Source organism: Labrus mixtus, chromosome 9 (genome assembly GCF_963584025.1).
Source record: "Labrus mixtus chromosome 9, fLabMix1.1, whole genome shotgun sequence".
In the NCBI taxonomy this organism is placed as follows: domain Eukaryota; kingdom Metazoa; phylum Chordata; class Actinopteri; order Labriformes; family Labridae; genus Labrus; species Labrus mixtus.
This window is the reverse complement of record NC_083620.1, coordinates 27,868,585-27,880,997: the sequence shown is the minus strand read 5'-3', so window position 1 is coordinate 27,880,997 and position 12,413 is coordinate 27,868,585. Positions and strand designations below refer to the sequence as shown.

General features: G+C 43.3%; 1 protein-coding gene across 1 annotated transcript; it reads left to right on the top strand.

Annotated features, from left to right (window-relative positions):
* The first annotated feature begins 2,231 nt into the window (after positions 1-2,231).
* Positions 2,232-6,168, top strand: sb:cb81 (mRNA decay activator protein ZFP36L1-like). Its single transcript, XM_061047243.1, has 2 exons — positions 2,232-2,570; positions 3,090-6,168. The coding sequence occupies exons 1-2, from the start codon at positions 2,517-2,519 to the stop codon at positions 4,329-4,331; spliced, it is 1,296 nt and encodes a 431-aa protein (XP_060903226.1). The 5' UTR covers positions 2,232-2,516; the 3' UTR covers positions 4,332-6,168.
* Positions 6,169-12,413: the final 6,245 nt, after the last annotated feature.

Below are 12,413 nucleotides of genomic sequence, written 5' to 3'. Positions count from 1 at the left end.
CCTCCCCTCCTGCCTGAGGGGGATTTTCCTCTGACTCTTACCAATCTGACTCGGGGGGGGGGGGCTGGCAGGAAAAACGTTTTTGTGTTCACACATGCAGCTCACACCCCTCAAGTTCTCTGCTCCCTCTTCATGGAATCAGCTGTAAGATACTTTAAATCTTGGGGAGCTGGTTTCCTTGAATGTTTTTAAAGGTCGTCTTAAAGATCTGGAGGCAGAAACATCTGACTGTAGATGTTTTATCTAACTCATATTGCCCCTTTTTATTGTGAAGCACTTTGTGATGTCTGCTCTGTATAAATAAACTTTCCTAACTTCCCTGAAAAGAGTGTGAAGCGCCTTCATCGTGCACAAAGATCGCACACTGCGACAACTCAGATCTAAGAAGAAATATCTCATTGCACTAATTTTTAAACCACATAAACCTGACAAATCCAGATTAAAACACCTTATGGAAAGATGCAACACACAAAAAAATAAGGTCTGAATTGCTGAAATGATTAAAACACCTGTTTCATGAAAATCAATAATCCAGTTTGAAAACACTACAACGTTAAAGGTTCTTTTCAGGACGGGACTTCCTGCAAAAAACCAGCATGATCTTTTTTTTTTTTTCAATAAAATCCAAACCAAAGCATTCCTATTCTTCTCTCAGTACTTGAAATAGACGTTGTGTAAGACTCCCCTTAGATCACAGACGATGACGACTTGTTGTTGCTAACAGAACAAGAACTTAAATTGGGAACCCGTCCCGTTCAAACACACTGCACTTAAATGTCTTGATGGTGTGAAACACATACTACATCAACAATTGAACGATGCACACTCATCGTCTGAATTTTGCATATCAAAACGCCAACGAGCTTCTGAAACGACCGCTGAAGGAGTGGTCAGATCAACACTGACCCACATGTCAGGGCTCGGTCTTATCACTCATAAATGTGTATTCATGGATATGAAACACAAACCAAGATAACAGAACAACTTCAATTCATTCAGCGGTCAGAAGTCCTGGTAAACGTTTAGCGGATGTGCTAAATTGTGTGTAAATATAACATTTAGTGTGTTAAGACACCAGGTTGTCACAGATAGCAGCTCTGTTACTCACTGTGATGTCATTTTGCCTGGGGGGGCGTCTAAAGAACCTAAACGTCCCGTTACAAAAAAACAAGGCGGGGTACACCTGGACAGTCTGACATTTCACACTCCATTTTCACCTGAGGCTGTTTCAGAGCTTTCAAGATGCATGAGTTTAGACTGTGGAGGGGGGGGGGGGGGGGGGGTTAGGCTATGGGGAGGGGGCTGAGCAGACAAGAAAAAGAGAGCTTACATTATTTGTTCCTCTGGGGAAAATTCCAGGTTTTCACTCTATAATATTATATTCTGTTAACTCCAGTAAGAGTCCTTCATTTATTTCACTTTCCCTTTTTTTCAGTTCTCCTTCCTCTGTTACACACTTTGACTTCTGCTTCAAAAATAGAACTTCATTGTAACACAACACTTGAATGTGTGTTGCTTCAATTTCCCCTCTCGAGCTGAGTCATTGCATCAAGATACGGAGAGATATCACAGCACTTAGAGGGTAAATACTTCAACAAGAGAAAACCCTGGAGGTGTGCTAGAGGTCAACACTTCAGCAGCTCGCTCCAACTAAAGCTCCACATGTACACGTCTAGATCTGCACCACTGGTGGGACTCAAACCCAAAGAAAGTCCTTCTGTATTTTACTGCAGAGTGGCTAACTTTCTTAGCATCCAGAGCGCTAAAATAAACTCTTTGCTGTCGTGTTATCGAACAGTGGAAATCAGGATGCAGCCAGAAGATGTGAAAGTTTGTTTCATGGGAACACACGCGTTTAAAAATCACTTTTCCATGTGCTCGACAGCTTCCCTGCACTCTAACAGCACTAATGACGGGTGAATGTGTTGGTATTTGCAACACTTGTCATTATCTCCTCGGCTGTATCGATCACACACACAGAGCGGAGTGGACGCCCAGTCAAGAGAAGAAGAATGCATCTTTAAGGATTTGGTAATGAATGGGTGGAAAAGTAGCTCCATTCAGATCCCTCCTCTCCTTTTCTGTGCCCACCCTGCCCCCCAGCACACCATTACAATGCAGGACCCCCTTCCCCCAACACACATTAACACACACACACACACACTCTGCCCTGCCCCCTGGAGAACACAGGCAGGGGGTGGGGGGTGTTTATGGGTGGGTTTCCCCAACTATTTAAGCAGATTCCAACAGATGGTCGGGGAACTTTCCTCTCAGGGTCTCGTTGCTCTTTCTCCCAACTCCCCATCTCCCCTCACAACGGACCTGACCACTACGACTGCACTCTACTTCCTCCTCTCTTCTGAAGAAAGACTCTCGTTTTAACTCCAGGAACAGGACGCTTACTCCTCTCCTCTAACCCGGGACCCAGAACTCCTTTCTGCTGTCCTCCTCCTCCTCCTCCTCTGTGGGATCGTACATCCAGGCTCCTTCTCTCAGCGAGGACGCTGGAGCTCATCATGCCCTCCGACTTTCTCTCACCTTTCCTGGAACTGGATGAGGAATTCTGCAAGGTAAGAAAACAAGAAACCATTTTTTATACTTCATACCACATGCAAAACTCCAAACAACATTTGAAAGTAAAACATAGAGGTGTGTTGAGGACAAAACTTAGTGAGAAACAAAAACAGAAAATAGCAGGGTGGACATTTCACTTTGACTTTTTTAGCTTTTGCCTGTTGGGAATTATTTTGCATGAAAATTATTTTTGTCTCAAAAACATTTGACTTGGGAAAACAGTGGACATCTTTGCAGGGATTTTGTTTCAAAAAGATTAATTGAACTGTTTTGCACATTCAGTTTTGTTTCCTGGATTTAAAGACACTTATAGATATGAAACACATCTCAACTGGATCTTGAATGTCTCCACACTTGTTGAAAACTCGGTTACATTGAAGTTTTACTCCATGGAGCATGGACATCCTCAGTACTCGTAGCTCTGAAATGTCTCTCGGCCTCGCTCCAGCCTCTCGCTCCAGCGCTCCAGGAATGCAGAAAAGCTCACATCTATCCTCTCTCCTTTTGTGTGACAGAATTTCCGCGGCCTGGAGGCGACAGATGGCTCTCCTGCCGTCTCGGAGCAGCAGCGGCAGCAGCAGCAGCAGCAGCACAGCCTCAGAGTGCTCGGCTTCCAGCGACGTCACTCGCTCTGCCCTGTGACCCTCCCTAACTCCAAGTTCAACAGCAGCAGCAGCGGCGGCAGCAGCAGCAGCTCCGAGGTGACCGACTCGGCCTTGTGGGGGCTCAACATGTCCCCCGCCTCGCAGTGGGGACGAGAGAGCCAGCTCCCCCGCTCCACGCTCAGCCACATCCCCTTCAGGGTGGACCGCTCGGTCAGCATGATCGAGGGCGGCGTCGCGGCGAGAGAGGACAAAATGGCTAACGGGTCCCCGCCGCTGCTGCTCCCTCCACCGGGGCTCTGCCTCAGCAACACCTCTCTCTCCTCTGCCACCTCCCCCTCTTCCCTCAGACCCTCGGCCGCCCCGGCGCCTCACATCTCCACCCGCTACAAGACCGAACTGTGCCGCACCTTCGAGGAAAGCGGCACCTGCAAGTACGGCGCCAAGTGCCAGTTCGCCCACGGCATGGACGAGATGAGAGGCCTGAGCCGGCACCCCAAGTACAAGACGGAGCCCTGCCGCACTTTCCACACCATCGGCTTCTGCCCGTACGGCGCCCGCTGCCACTTCATCCACGAGAACGAGAACGGCGCTCCTGCGACTCATCAGAAGCAGAAGCTGAGGCCTCCTCTCCTGCGTCACAGCTTCAGCTTCGCCGGCTTCTCCTCGTCTCCGCAGACTTTCCAACCGGTCGAGGAGGAGCAGCGTTCATCCCTGCTCTTCAGCCGAGCCGCCTCGGTGTCTCCTCCCCCGTCCTCCACGGGGAGCCCCGAGCTTCTCTCCCCGCTCTTCCTCGAGTCGGCGGCGCTGAAGCACTGCCAGTATCCCTTCTCTGGCATCTCAGACCTGGCGGGGGACAACGGCGACTCGACGCTGCGCTTCTACGCCGTGCCGGATTCCCTCAGCAACCGGTGTCCCACGTTCACCTCCAAAACCCAGAACCTCCCCTTCCAGCTCCCGCAGCAGCAGCAGCAGCAGAGGCCGGTCCTGAACGCACCTCCTGGTCTGCAGCGCTGCTCCTCAGCCGACTCCCTCTCTGAGGAGGGCTACACCTCCTCCTGCTCCCTCAGCTCGTCCTCCAGCGGCACAGAGTCGCCGAGCTTCGAGGGCCGCCGCCTGCCCATCTTCAGCCGCCTGTCTGTGTCAGACGAGTAGGGGGAGTTTTTTTACTGCAGTGCTGAATTTAATCAGGGATAGACTCTCTAATCGTTTGACTCCACTTGACTACTGATTTGCATGTTATGCTGCCTCATGAGAAGAGTCGATCCACAACAGAAACTCTTTTATCAAAAGTGGACATTTTATGTCACAGAGGATTTGAACGTTAGCTTTTCGGTTCCTTCCTGAATCCAGCCGAGTAAACATACCTAACTTTGTGCATATTGCATTTCTCATCCAAGCAGCTGTAGCGCTGCTCAGTGTTTGTCCAGTTTTAGCTGACTCCTCCCTTTTTTCTTTATTTTTTTTATATATGCCATTGTTACTGCTGTATACTGTTGTATACCCATTTTTGTTTGAGAGACTACTTCGCTGGGCTCGGCTCCCCGTGCTGTTCCTGCTCAGTGAGAACTTCCTGTATCCTGAGACTTGAAGTGCTGTTCGCCCCTTTAATGACTGCTGTGCTGTCCACTCTGAAAAAAAAAAGGAGATTCTTTATTGATCTCCTCACAAACTGTTCCAGTGATGCCAGCCTGCAGCACTTCAGTCACATAGGGCTCTATGACTGTACCGCTCCGCCTCTTGTCCATGAGTAAGAGGCTTAAATAACTGTACGCCGTCACTGATTGATGATTTGATATTTGGTCGATTGATTGTATTTGTCTGCCTTTTTTTGCAACGACTGAGCTTACCTGCCTTAGCAACAAAAAGAAGAATAGCACAAACGTAGGCGACACACTGACTTCTCTCTAGTTACCAAAGTTGATGTTAGACTTCCCCTAACCTCCTAGAAACTTTTCTGCTAACACCTAGCTTAGCCTTTAGCCATGCCAGGTAAACCACAGTGTTACGATTATTGTTGGTATAGCTTAACACTTTACTTGACTTATTTATTGCGTCTTTTTTTTTTTTAAATATGAGTTTGCTTTGTGGTTGTGTATATGCATTTTTTTTTTTTTTTAATAATACCAGATCATTTATGTTTACGTACCATCTGCTATTTGCTCTGTAGCTTTAAGAAAGGCGAGTGGAGAGGAGAGGCAAGGAGGGAGGAAAACTTTTATTTTTTTGGCATTCTATATTTTTAAGTTGCCTTATTGGCTGAAAGGCCTGGCAGGAATCAAGACTCACTGAATGTTCACACCAATTTAGCACAACCACGACTTCCTCTTCAGGGAACGTCCTCTAACGGGAGCGTGGGCGCTGCTGGTGTGAGCGTGCAGTGAGTCTACTCTCCTCTTCATTCAGCCTCACGCCTCGGACTTTGAAGTGATGTTATCTGAATGCAAAGTTTAAAAAAAGAGGAGTTACACACACATCGATGAGTTTTAATGTAAGAAAAGAATGTTAAAGTGTCATCTCCTGTGTGCTATCTTCTTCTTCTTGTGATGTCAAACAGGTAGAAACCTTTTTTGTTTAAAGTTGATTTCTTTTTTTCAGAGTTGCCCTGATGACAATGTACGTGTTTGTAGGCCACACTCTGTTGCACGCTAGCCAGCTAGCTTACTCTCTTGAGCGGCAGGAGAAATCAAAGTGTGCCGGCGAGAGGGTTTCGTTCTCGCCACGTGCGGTCGACGAGTCCACACATGACGCTCGTTGTTTTAGCATATCGTTAGCTTGACTCGACGGCGAGCCGTTCTTGTTACTTTTGTTAAATTAAAAGTCTTTATTTATTTTGTTTTTTCTCAAAGTGAAACCTATATTGTGTTTTTTGTTTGACATAATTTAAGTGCATTTATTGTTTACATTCCAGGGGTTATCTTGATATCCTAGCTCTTTATCTTAATATATTTGTCCATCATGATTTGAAATAAAAGTTTCTGAACAATGAAAACCTCTGACGGCCTGAATCTCTTTTTTACTGACCACCAAGACCCAGCTCTTTCATGAATACCTACTAACTTAATGATGATGGTCTCCATATTATTGATGATGATGATGGTAATGACGATGGTTTTTGTTTGATAACGACGACTTATAAGATGGTTTCTATACTGATTAGAGCTCTCAAGAACTGCCCTCAATGTTGTGCTTTGCCTCTGGTCACTTCCTGTCAGCACCTGTGTGTCCAATCAGACTCAAAGCTGATCGTTTGCTCTTACTCACATTGTTCCCTTTTCTCTAGATCCTTGCTTGTGTTGTTCTTACTCTCAGATGTACGTCACTTTGGAGAAAAGAGTCTGATAAGTGAATTGTAGAATGAGAATACATTGAAATGATTCAACGCTGCACATACGGTTGTCCAAAAGTTCCATACTTAAACTGATAAAATATCTGATCGATAGTAAAGTACAGAAGCATTATAACAAAAACAGATCTTTCATTGTGCACCTGGAGCTGCTGTTTTAACGTCGCAGCAGTGGTGACTTTATATTCACAGGCCTGCAAACACTGAATTGCTGACATGTCTTTTCTGCGTCTCATAAAGATGCAGAAGTGTTCTCAATGTGTCTTACAAAACAACAGAGAGCAGAGTTTACATCCACCATGTGTCCATACTGAATCATTGCGGATGTATTGCGCAATTTTCACAACATGCTCGAAGGTTCTTACTGCAGATCTTGCAGTATGGATGTCCATGAGTTCTGTTGTTGTCGTTCAAAACAGGAATCAATAAGGTTTGCTTTGAGTGTGGAAGTTAGGGTAATGCTCATGACACAACTGGCATGCAAATGAATACAATTCACCACATGACCTCACTGATCCTTTATTTCTTTCACACCTATAATCATGCATGTTGCTCTTATGCCTGTGTCCAGCATGAAGCACGATCCTGATCAACATCTTCTGAAGATCTCTGCCACTCTGGATTTTAAAATGTGTTCTGCAAAATCAGGTCTGAAGACTGTCTCAGGAAATGATCTGAAATCTGACCCTGGTTAGTTCAGCTGGCTTCAAAGTCCAGTGAAAACCAGTCACACTTTCCCATGAGGTGACAAACCAACACTTCTATTCTCTGATCATCCAGATCCTCATGAAACAGAAAGTTCTCTTCAGCTTCTCAGTACAAAATGATTTCTATGTGATCATCTTATATTAAAGCATTGACTGCAATGATCGTCTTTAATCTGTTGTCATGTTTAGGATCTAAGAAAAGGTTTAACGTCGAGCAGAAGAACGCTAATGTTCTCTTTTTTTGGGGGGTTCCAAGTGTTCCCACGAGCATCACTCTCAAACTCTGCCGTCGCTCCTCGGTTCTTTTACGATCATCTGTCTCATGGACTCACACAAAAGACACAAAGATTAACTCTTTCTCCTCCTCGCGTTCAGGGAATCTCCCAGCCCTCCCCTCCGCAAGTGTGTGTGTGTGTGTGTGTGTGTGTGTGTTCATGTGTGTGCGTTGTGTGTTCTGTGGGAAGGGGAGTGAGTTTGTGTTGCGACTCGTCTGAACGGACCAATTTAAAGTGAGTGACACTGAGGAGAATGTTTGGGCAACAGATGCTCGAACAAAGACTTCCCGGCAAACAATGGGGCACAGAGATACTTGTGACTGATTTCCATCTATTCACACAAAGTGGAGCAGAAGTTGACGTCCTCCCCTCTGTGCGTGTGTGTGCGTGTGTGTGCGTGTGTGTGTTGTTACAGCTCGAAGAAAAGATCATCTAAATTCACATTGTTTTGGACCAATTAACTAATGTAACCACTAGAGAGTCTGAGGACAAAGCAGAACATCTTTACTCTCTGAAAAAGGGAGAAGGAAAGAACTCTCAACATGTCATCACTTTTCTCGAGAGCAGATTTTTTTCTTTTCTAAACAAAACAAAAATAACTGAAACAAAAATGCAGATTGTGCATAATGTTTGCTTTCTTCGTTTTTTAAAGATGTAATAAGTGATCGGGAGAAAAGAGTGATTCCGTCCTGAACGTGTGTTCGCTGTTTTCTCACAAACAATCTCATCCCAAAGTCTTTTTAACCATTTAATGTCTCTCTCTCTCGCTCCGTGGATCTTACAAACTAATATGTCCACAAAGGCTGATCCTGCAGGATTGTGTGTGATTTTAGGCCTTCAAAATAATAAGCACAAAATATTTTTATTTGGGATACCTGCCATTGTCACCCATGGGCAAAGGAGATCAAATCTGTATTCCACATCTAAATAAGTTAACTTGTGATATTCAGGAGATAAAGAATAATATGTTTCTAATGTACAAAGAGAAATGGTCTGTAGGTATATGGTGCAAACCAAAACTAAGAACGTATTGTCTCATAAAGGATTGCTACAGCGTAGAAGCTAAATTTAATTTAACCAAAAGACAAAGATCCCTCTGCGCTCAGCTACGTTCAGGAACATTGCCTTTAGCTTTAGAGAGCGGCAGGTTTAATTCCAGAGGAAGACCGAGTTTGTTTGTTGTGTGAGTTAGGAGAAACTGAAAACGAGATTAACTTTTTGTTTTACTGCCCGATGTACGCTGACATCAGGGATGTTCTTTTTTAAAGAATGTCTTCAGTTTATGCTGATTTCTTTTGGTTAGCCGATTATGAAAAACTTGAGTTGTGTTTTTTAAAAAAGGAACCTTTGTTATAGCAGATTTTGTTTGTAAAGCCTGGGGAGAAAAAGACAGAACACGTTGTTTAAGACTGAACTGTGACAGGAGCCGGCGACTTTGTAATGTTATGATTTGTAAATGTGAACCACTGCAACTGAATTCTTTGGTGTCTTATAAGCCCATGAGGGTCGGGCACTTTGTGTGCATGAAAATAAATTAAATCATCGTCATCATACAGAGTTTATCAGTCTTGTTGCTGATGGTCTGCTTTGCTTTGTTTGTCATTAAAAGACATCAGTATTGTTTCATAACGAGCTAAAAATGTGTTCTCATAAAAGACAAAAAAAGTTATTACTAAGGAAGAAAAGAAGTGTGTGTGTGTGTGTGTGTGTGTGTGTGTGTGTGTGTGTGTGTGTGTGTGTGTGTGTGTGTGTTGGCATTCAGCTGCATGCAGGCTGAGGATTTCCCTCTAGTGAATGAATAACAGTAGAGTGAAACAGACTCACACAACCCCCATGGCTACTTACCATTACCATTCAATACCCGGGGTTGTGTGTCAGTGTGTGTGCATGGATGTGTGTGTGTGTGTAAGACCTTAAAAAGGCCAAGGGCCATCCCTGTGCAGCCCCCCCTCGACCCCTCCCTCCCCTCCTGGTCATGCAGGCCCTTTGTGTTCCCTGTTTTCCCTTTTCAGGCTAACATCTGTATGCTAATGCTGCTCAATGGGAATGGACTGGAATCATCCTGGGAGAGAGAGGGTGAGGGGCGGCTTCCCTGTGTGTGTGTGTGTGTGTGGGGGGGGGTGTGTGTGTGTGTGTGTGTGAGCATGTGTGTGTGTGTATGGGTAGAGAGCTGAATAAGGTGATTTGGGAGAATTCAGCAGCAGTGAAGGATTTGTGCCAGGCTTAGAGAGAGAGAGAGAGAGAGAGAGAGAGAGAGAGAGAGGGGAGTGAAAAAGAATCATTGATTAAGGTGGGGAGGGGGGGGGGGGGGTGGTGCTGAAGTTTAAAGGAGGCGTTGGTACGATTTGCTGCACGTATGTGTGTGTGTGTGTGTGTGGAAGGGTCCTATGAAACTCCTTAAAGAGAATGAGAAGACCTGCAGCTCACAGCGGGAGACAGGAGGAGGTCGTCTCAGGAGGCAGGAAGTGACGTAAAAGAGAACGATGCAGAGAGGGAGTCCGACCCCCACGGTGACAGTTGTTGCCGCCGTATTAACGCCACGTGTAGTTCAACATGATCACAGTTTGTCTTTCATTCATGTACTTGTCTCTCTGGTTGTTCAAACTGTAATGTGTAAAGGATGTCGTCCTCCATCTTTTGAATCAGTGTTCCTATGGAAACCTGAAAGTTCTTTACAGACGCTTCAAACGTTGTGAACCTTCCTGACGGCTATGTGTTGATATTCAAAGTAACCAGTATGACGTAAAATTCCCCCCACAGTGTAAAACAAACTCTCTGCTTCTTTGTTTACCTCAATGATTTTATTTTCATATAAGAGTGAATACAAACTCTTACATACATGTATCATACAACACATGCACACCAATAGTACCCAAATACTATTGAGTGTTATACCACACACACACACACACACACACACACACACACACACACACACACACACACACACACAACTATCAAATGTTTTATCGCATTTTAAAATCGCATGTTAGAATTTCCATTATTTCACTATTAAAAATGCAAATTGTGACGCTTTTATTTTGTATTTTTGTCCTGTCTTTACTTGCTGTGTGCTTTTATTTTGATATAAAGTAAGGGAGCTTGTGGTAGGTGGAAGGTTAGGACGTTAACTTGCCACAGAAATAGGAAGTGGTTAGGGATCCCAAAGTAAAGTCAAACAGCTCAAAGGAACGGTAACAGAGGTCAATGTGTGATGTCATAAGGTTGATATATAGATATATATAAATGTATGGCAAGCCGTTCAGGAAATTAATATATTGAATGAAACTTTGAATATATTGAATGAAGTCTGAATATATGGAATTGAAGCTGATTTAAATTCTCCAAATCCACCCGTTTCATTGTTGTCATCCAAAAGACACCCTGCTGAATATGTTGGTTTTGCAAAATCACATCAGCTGAAATATACCGATACCTGAAGCAGCTGTTTGTACTCAAAATTATATTAATAATTCTGAATGTACAATGAGTCACCTTGAAGATCATACTTCAATTATTGGAACACTTTTACTTCTTGTACTTACTTGTAAATTTCCCCGTTGTGGGATAAATAAAGGATTATCTTATCTTCTTATGAGTAGTAATGTTCAACAATCATTGCTGAGCGCACTTTGTGCATCCATTTTTAGGGAATTTTGACTTATTAGCCGAAATAACACTACAGACTTCCATTCTCAAAGTTTCATTCAGTATATTCAGACTTCATTCAATATATTAATTCCCTGAACGGCTTGCCATACTAATAACCTGTATATATATTTACAAACATTTCTATCTAATTAAAGTAAACATGATTCTAAAAACATTAAAATAAATAAGAAACAGATTTAATTGTTGGATAGTTTATAGGGTGAGTGATCTGTTGTCATTAAGAGATCAAGAATATTTGTCTTTCTCAGTTGAATTAACTTGGAGTAGAAATGAGTGTGGCGCCCTCTGCAGGTCGACATGCAGCACAGCAGGCATGAGAGAAATCTAAAGGAATCTCTTCAAAGTGGAAGTCAACTTTGCCATCAAACTGGACAAAATAGTTTCACCCCGTACCACGATGCAAACTGCAGAAGCATGAAAATATGATAAAAGCAAATAAAAATATAAATATAGATAAATATTAAGATCATGTGAAAAATGTGCATGGACTTGAAATATGTATAAATAAATATAAGGCACTAACTATAGAAAAGTCTTAAAGGGACAGGTGCTTGTGTTTGCTGATGAGGGTGGGACAGTAAAAGAGTAAAGTGACTTTATTGATGCTCCTATATTCATGTTTACATGTTTATTTTGAAGTTTGTGTTTCAATGTGCAGAAACGCTCCAAACCTTAAAGTTCAGTTTTAATGAAAAGGTTGATCTCCACGTTTCATCACTTGTTGTAAACCAGTCTGTTCACCTGTAAATATGTTCAGGTGATGTCAATTATTCAAACAGAAAAAAGGTTATTTTACTGATTAAACATGAAGCACAGGACTCTATGACAGATTTCACCTCCGACTGTTGAATTGAAACATTACATTGTAATAAATAACTATATTATATGCGATGATTTAAAGTCAAACTGCAGAAAAACAAACATCTGCTCGTTCTTCACATTCTCTCTCATGAAACACAGGTGAGCATTTAATGTTGTAACTTACCTTGGTAAACATATTTAGTGTTTAATGTCGACGGTCGCGCAGAAAATTGAAATTAAAAAAAAAGTGAATGATGTCGGATTTTTAAACCTGCAGAGTTCATCTCTGTTTGTGATGACGTCCACTTGAGACAACAGAAGAAGATATAAAAGTTTCTCAGGCTGTCTGACCATCAGCTGGGAGGAGATGAAGTGATGTGACGCCATCTAGTGGAAACTTCAGTGAAACACAAGTTTAATTCTCTTCTGTGTGAAA

What these genes read in the sequence shown, in the direction of transcription:
- sb:cb81 (XM_061047243.1), top strand. Translation starts at nt 2,517, where the DNA reads ATGCCCTCCGACTTTCTCTCACCTTTCCTGGAACTGGATGAGGAATTC. An exon ending in TGGATGAGGAATTCTGCAAG is followed by an intron (nt 2,571 to 3,089) that starts GTAAGAAAACAA and finishes TTTGTGTGACAG; the next exon opens with AATTTCCGCGGCCTGGAGGC.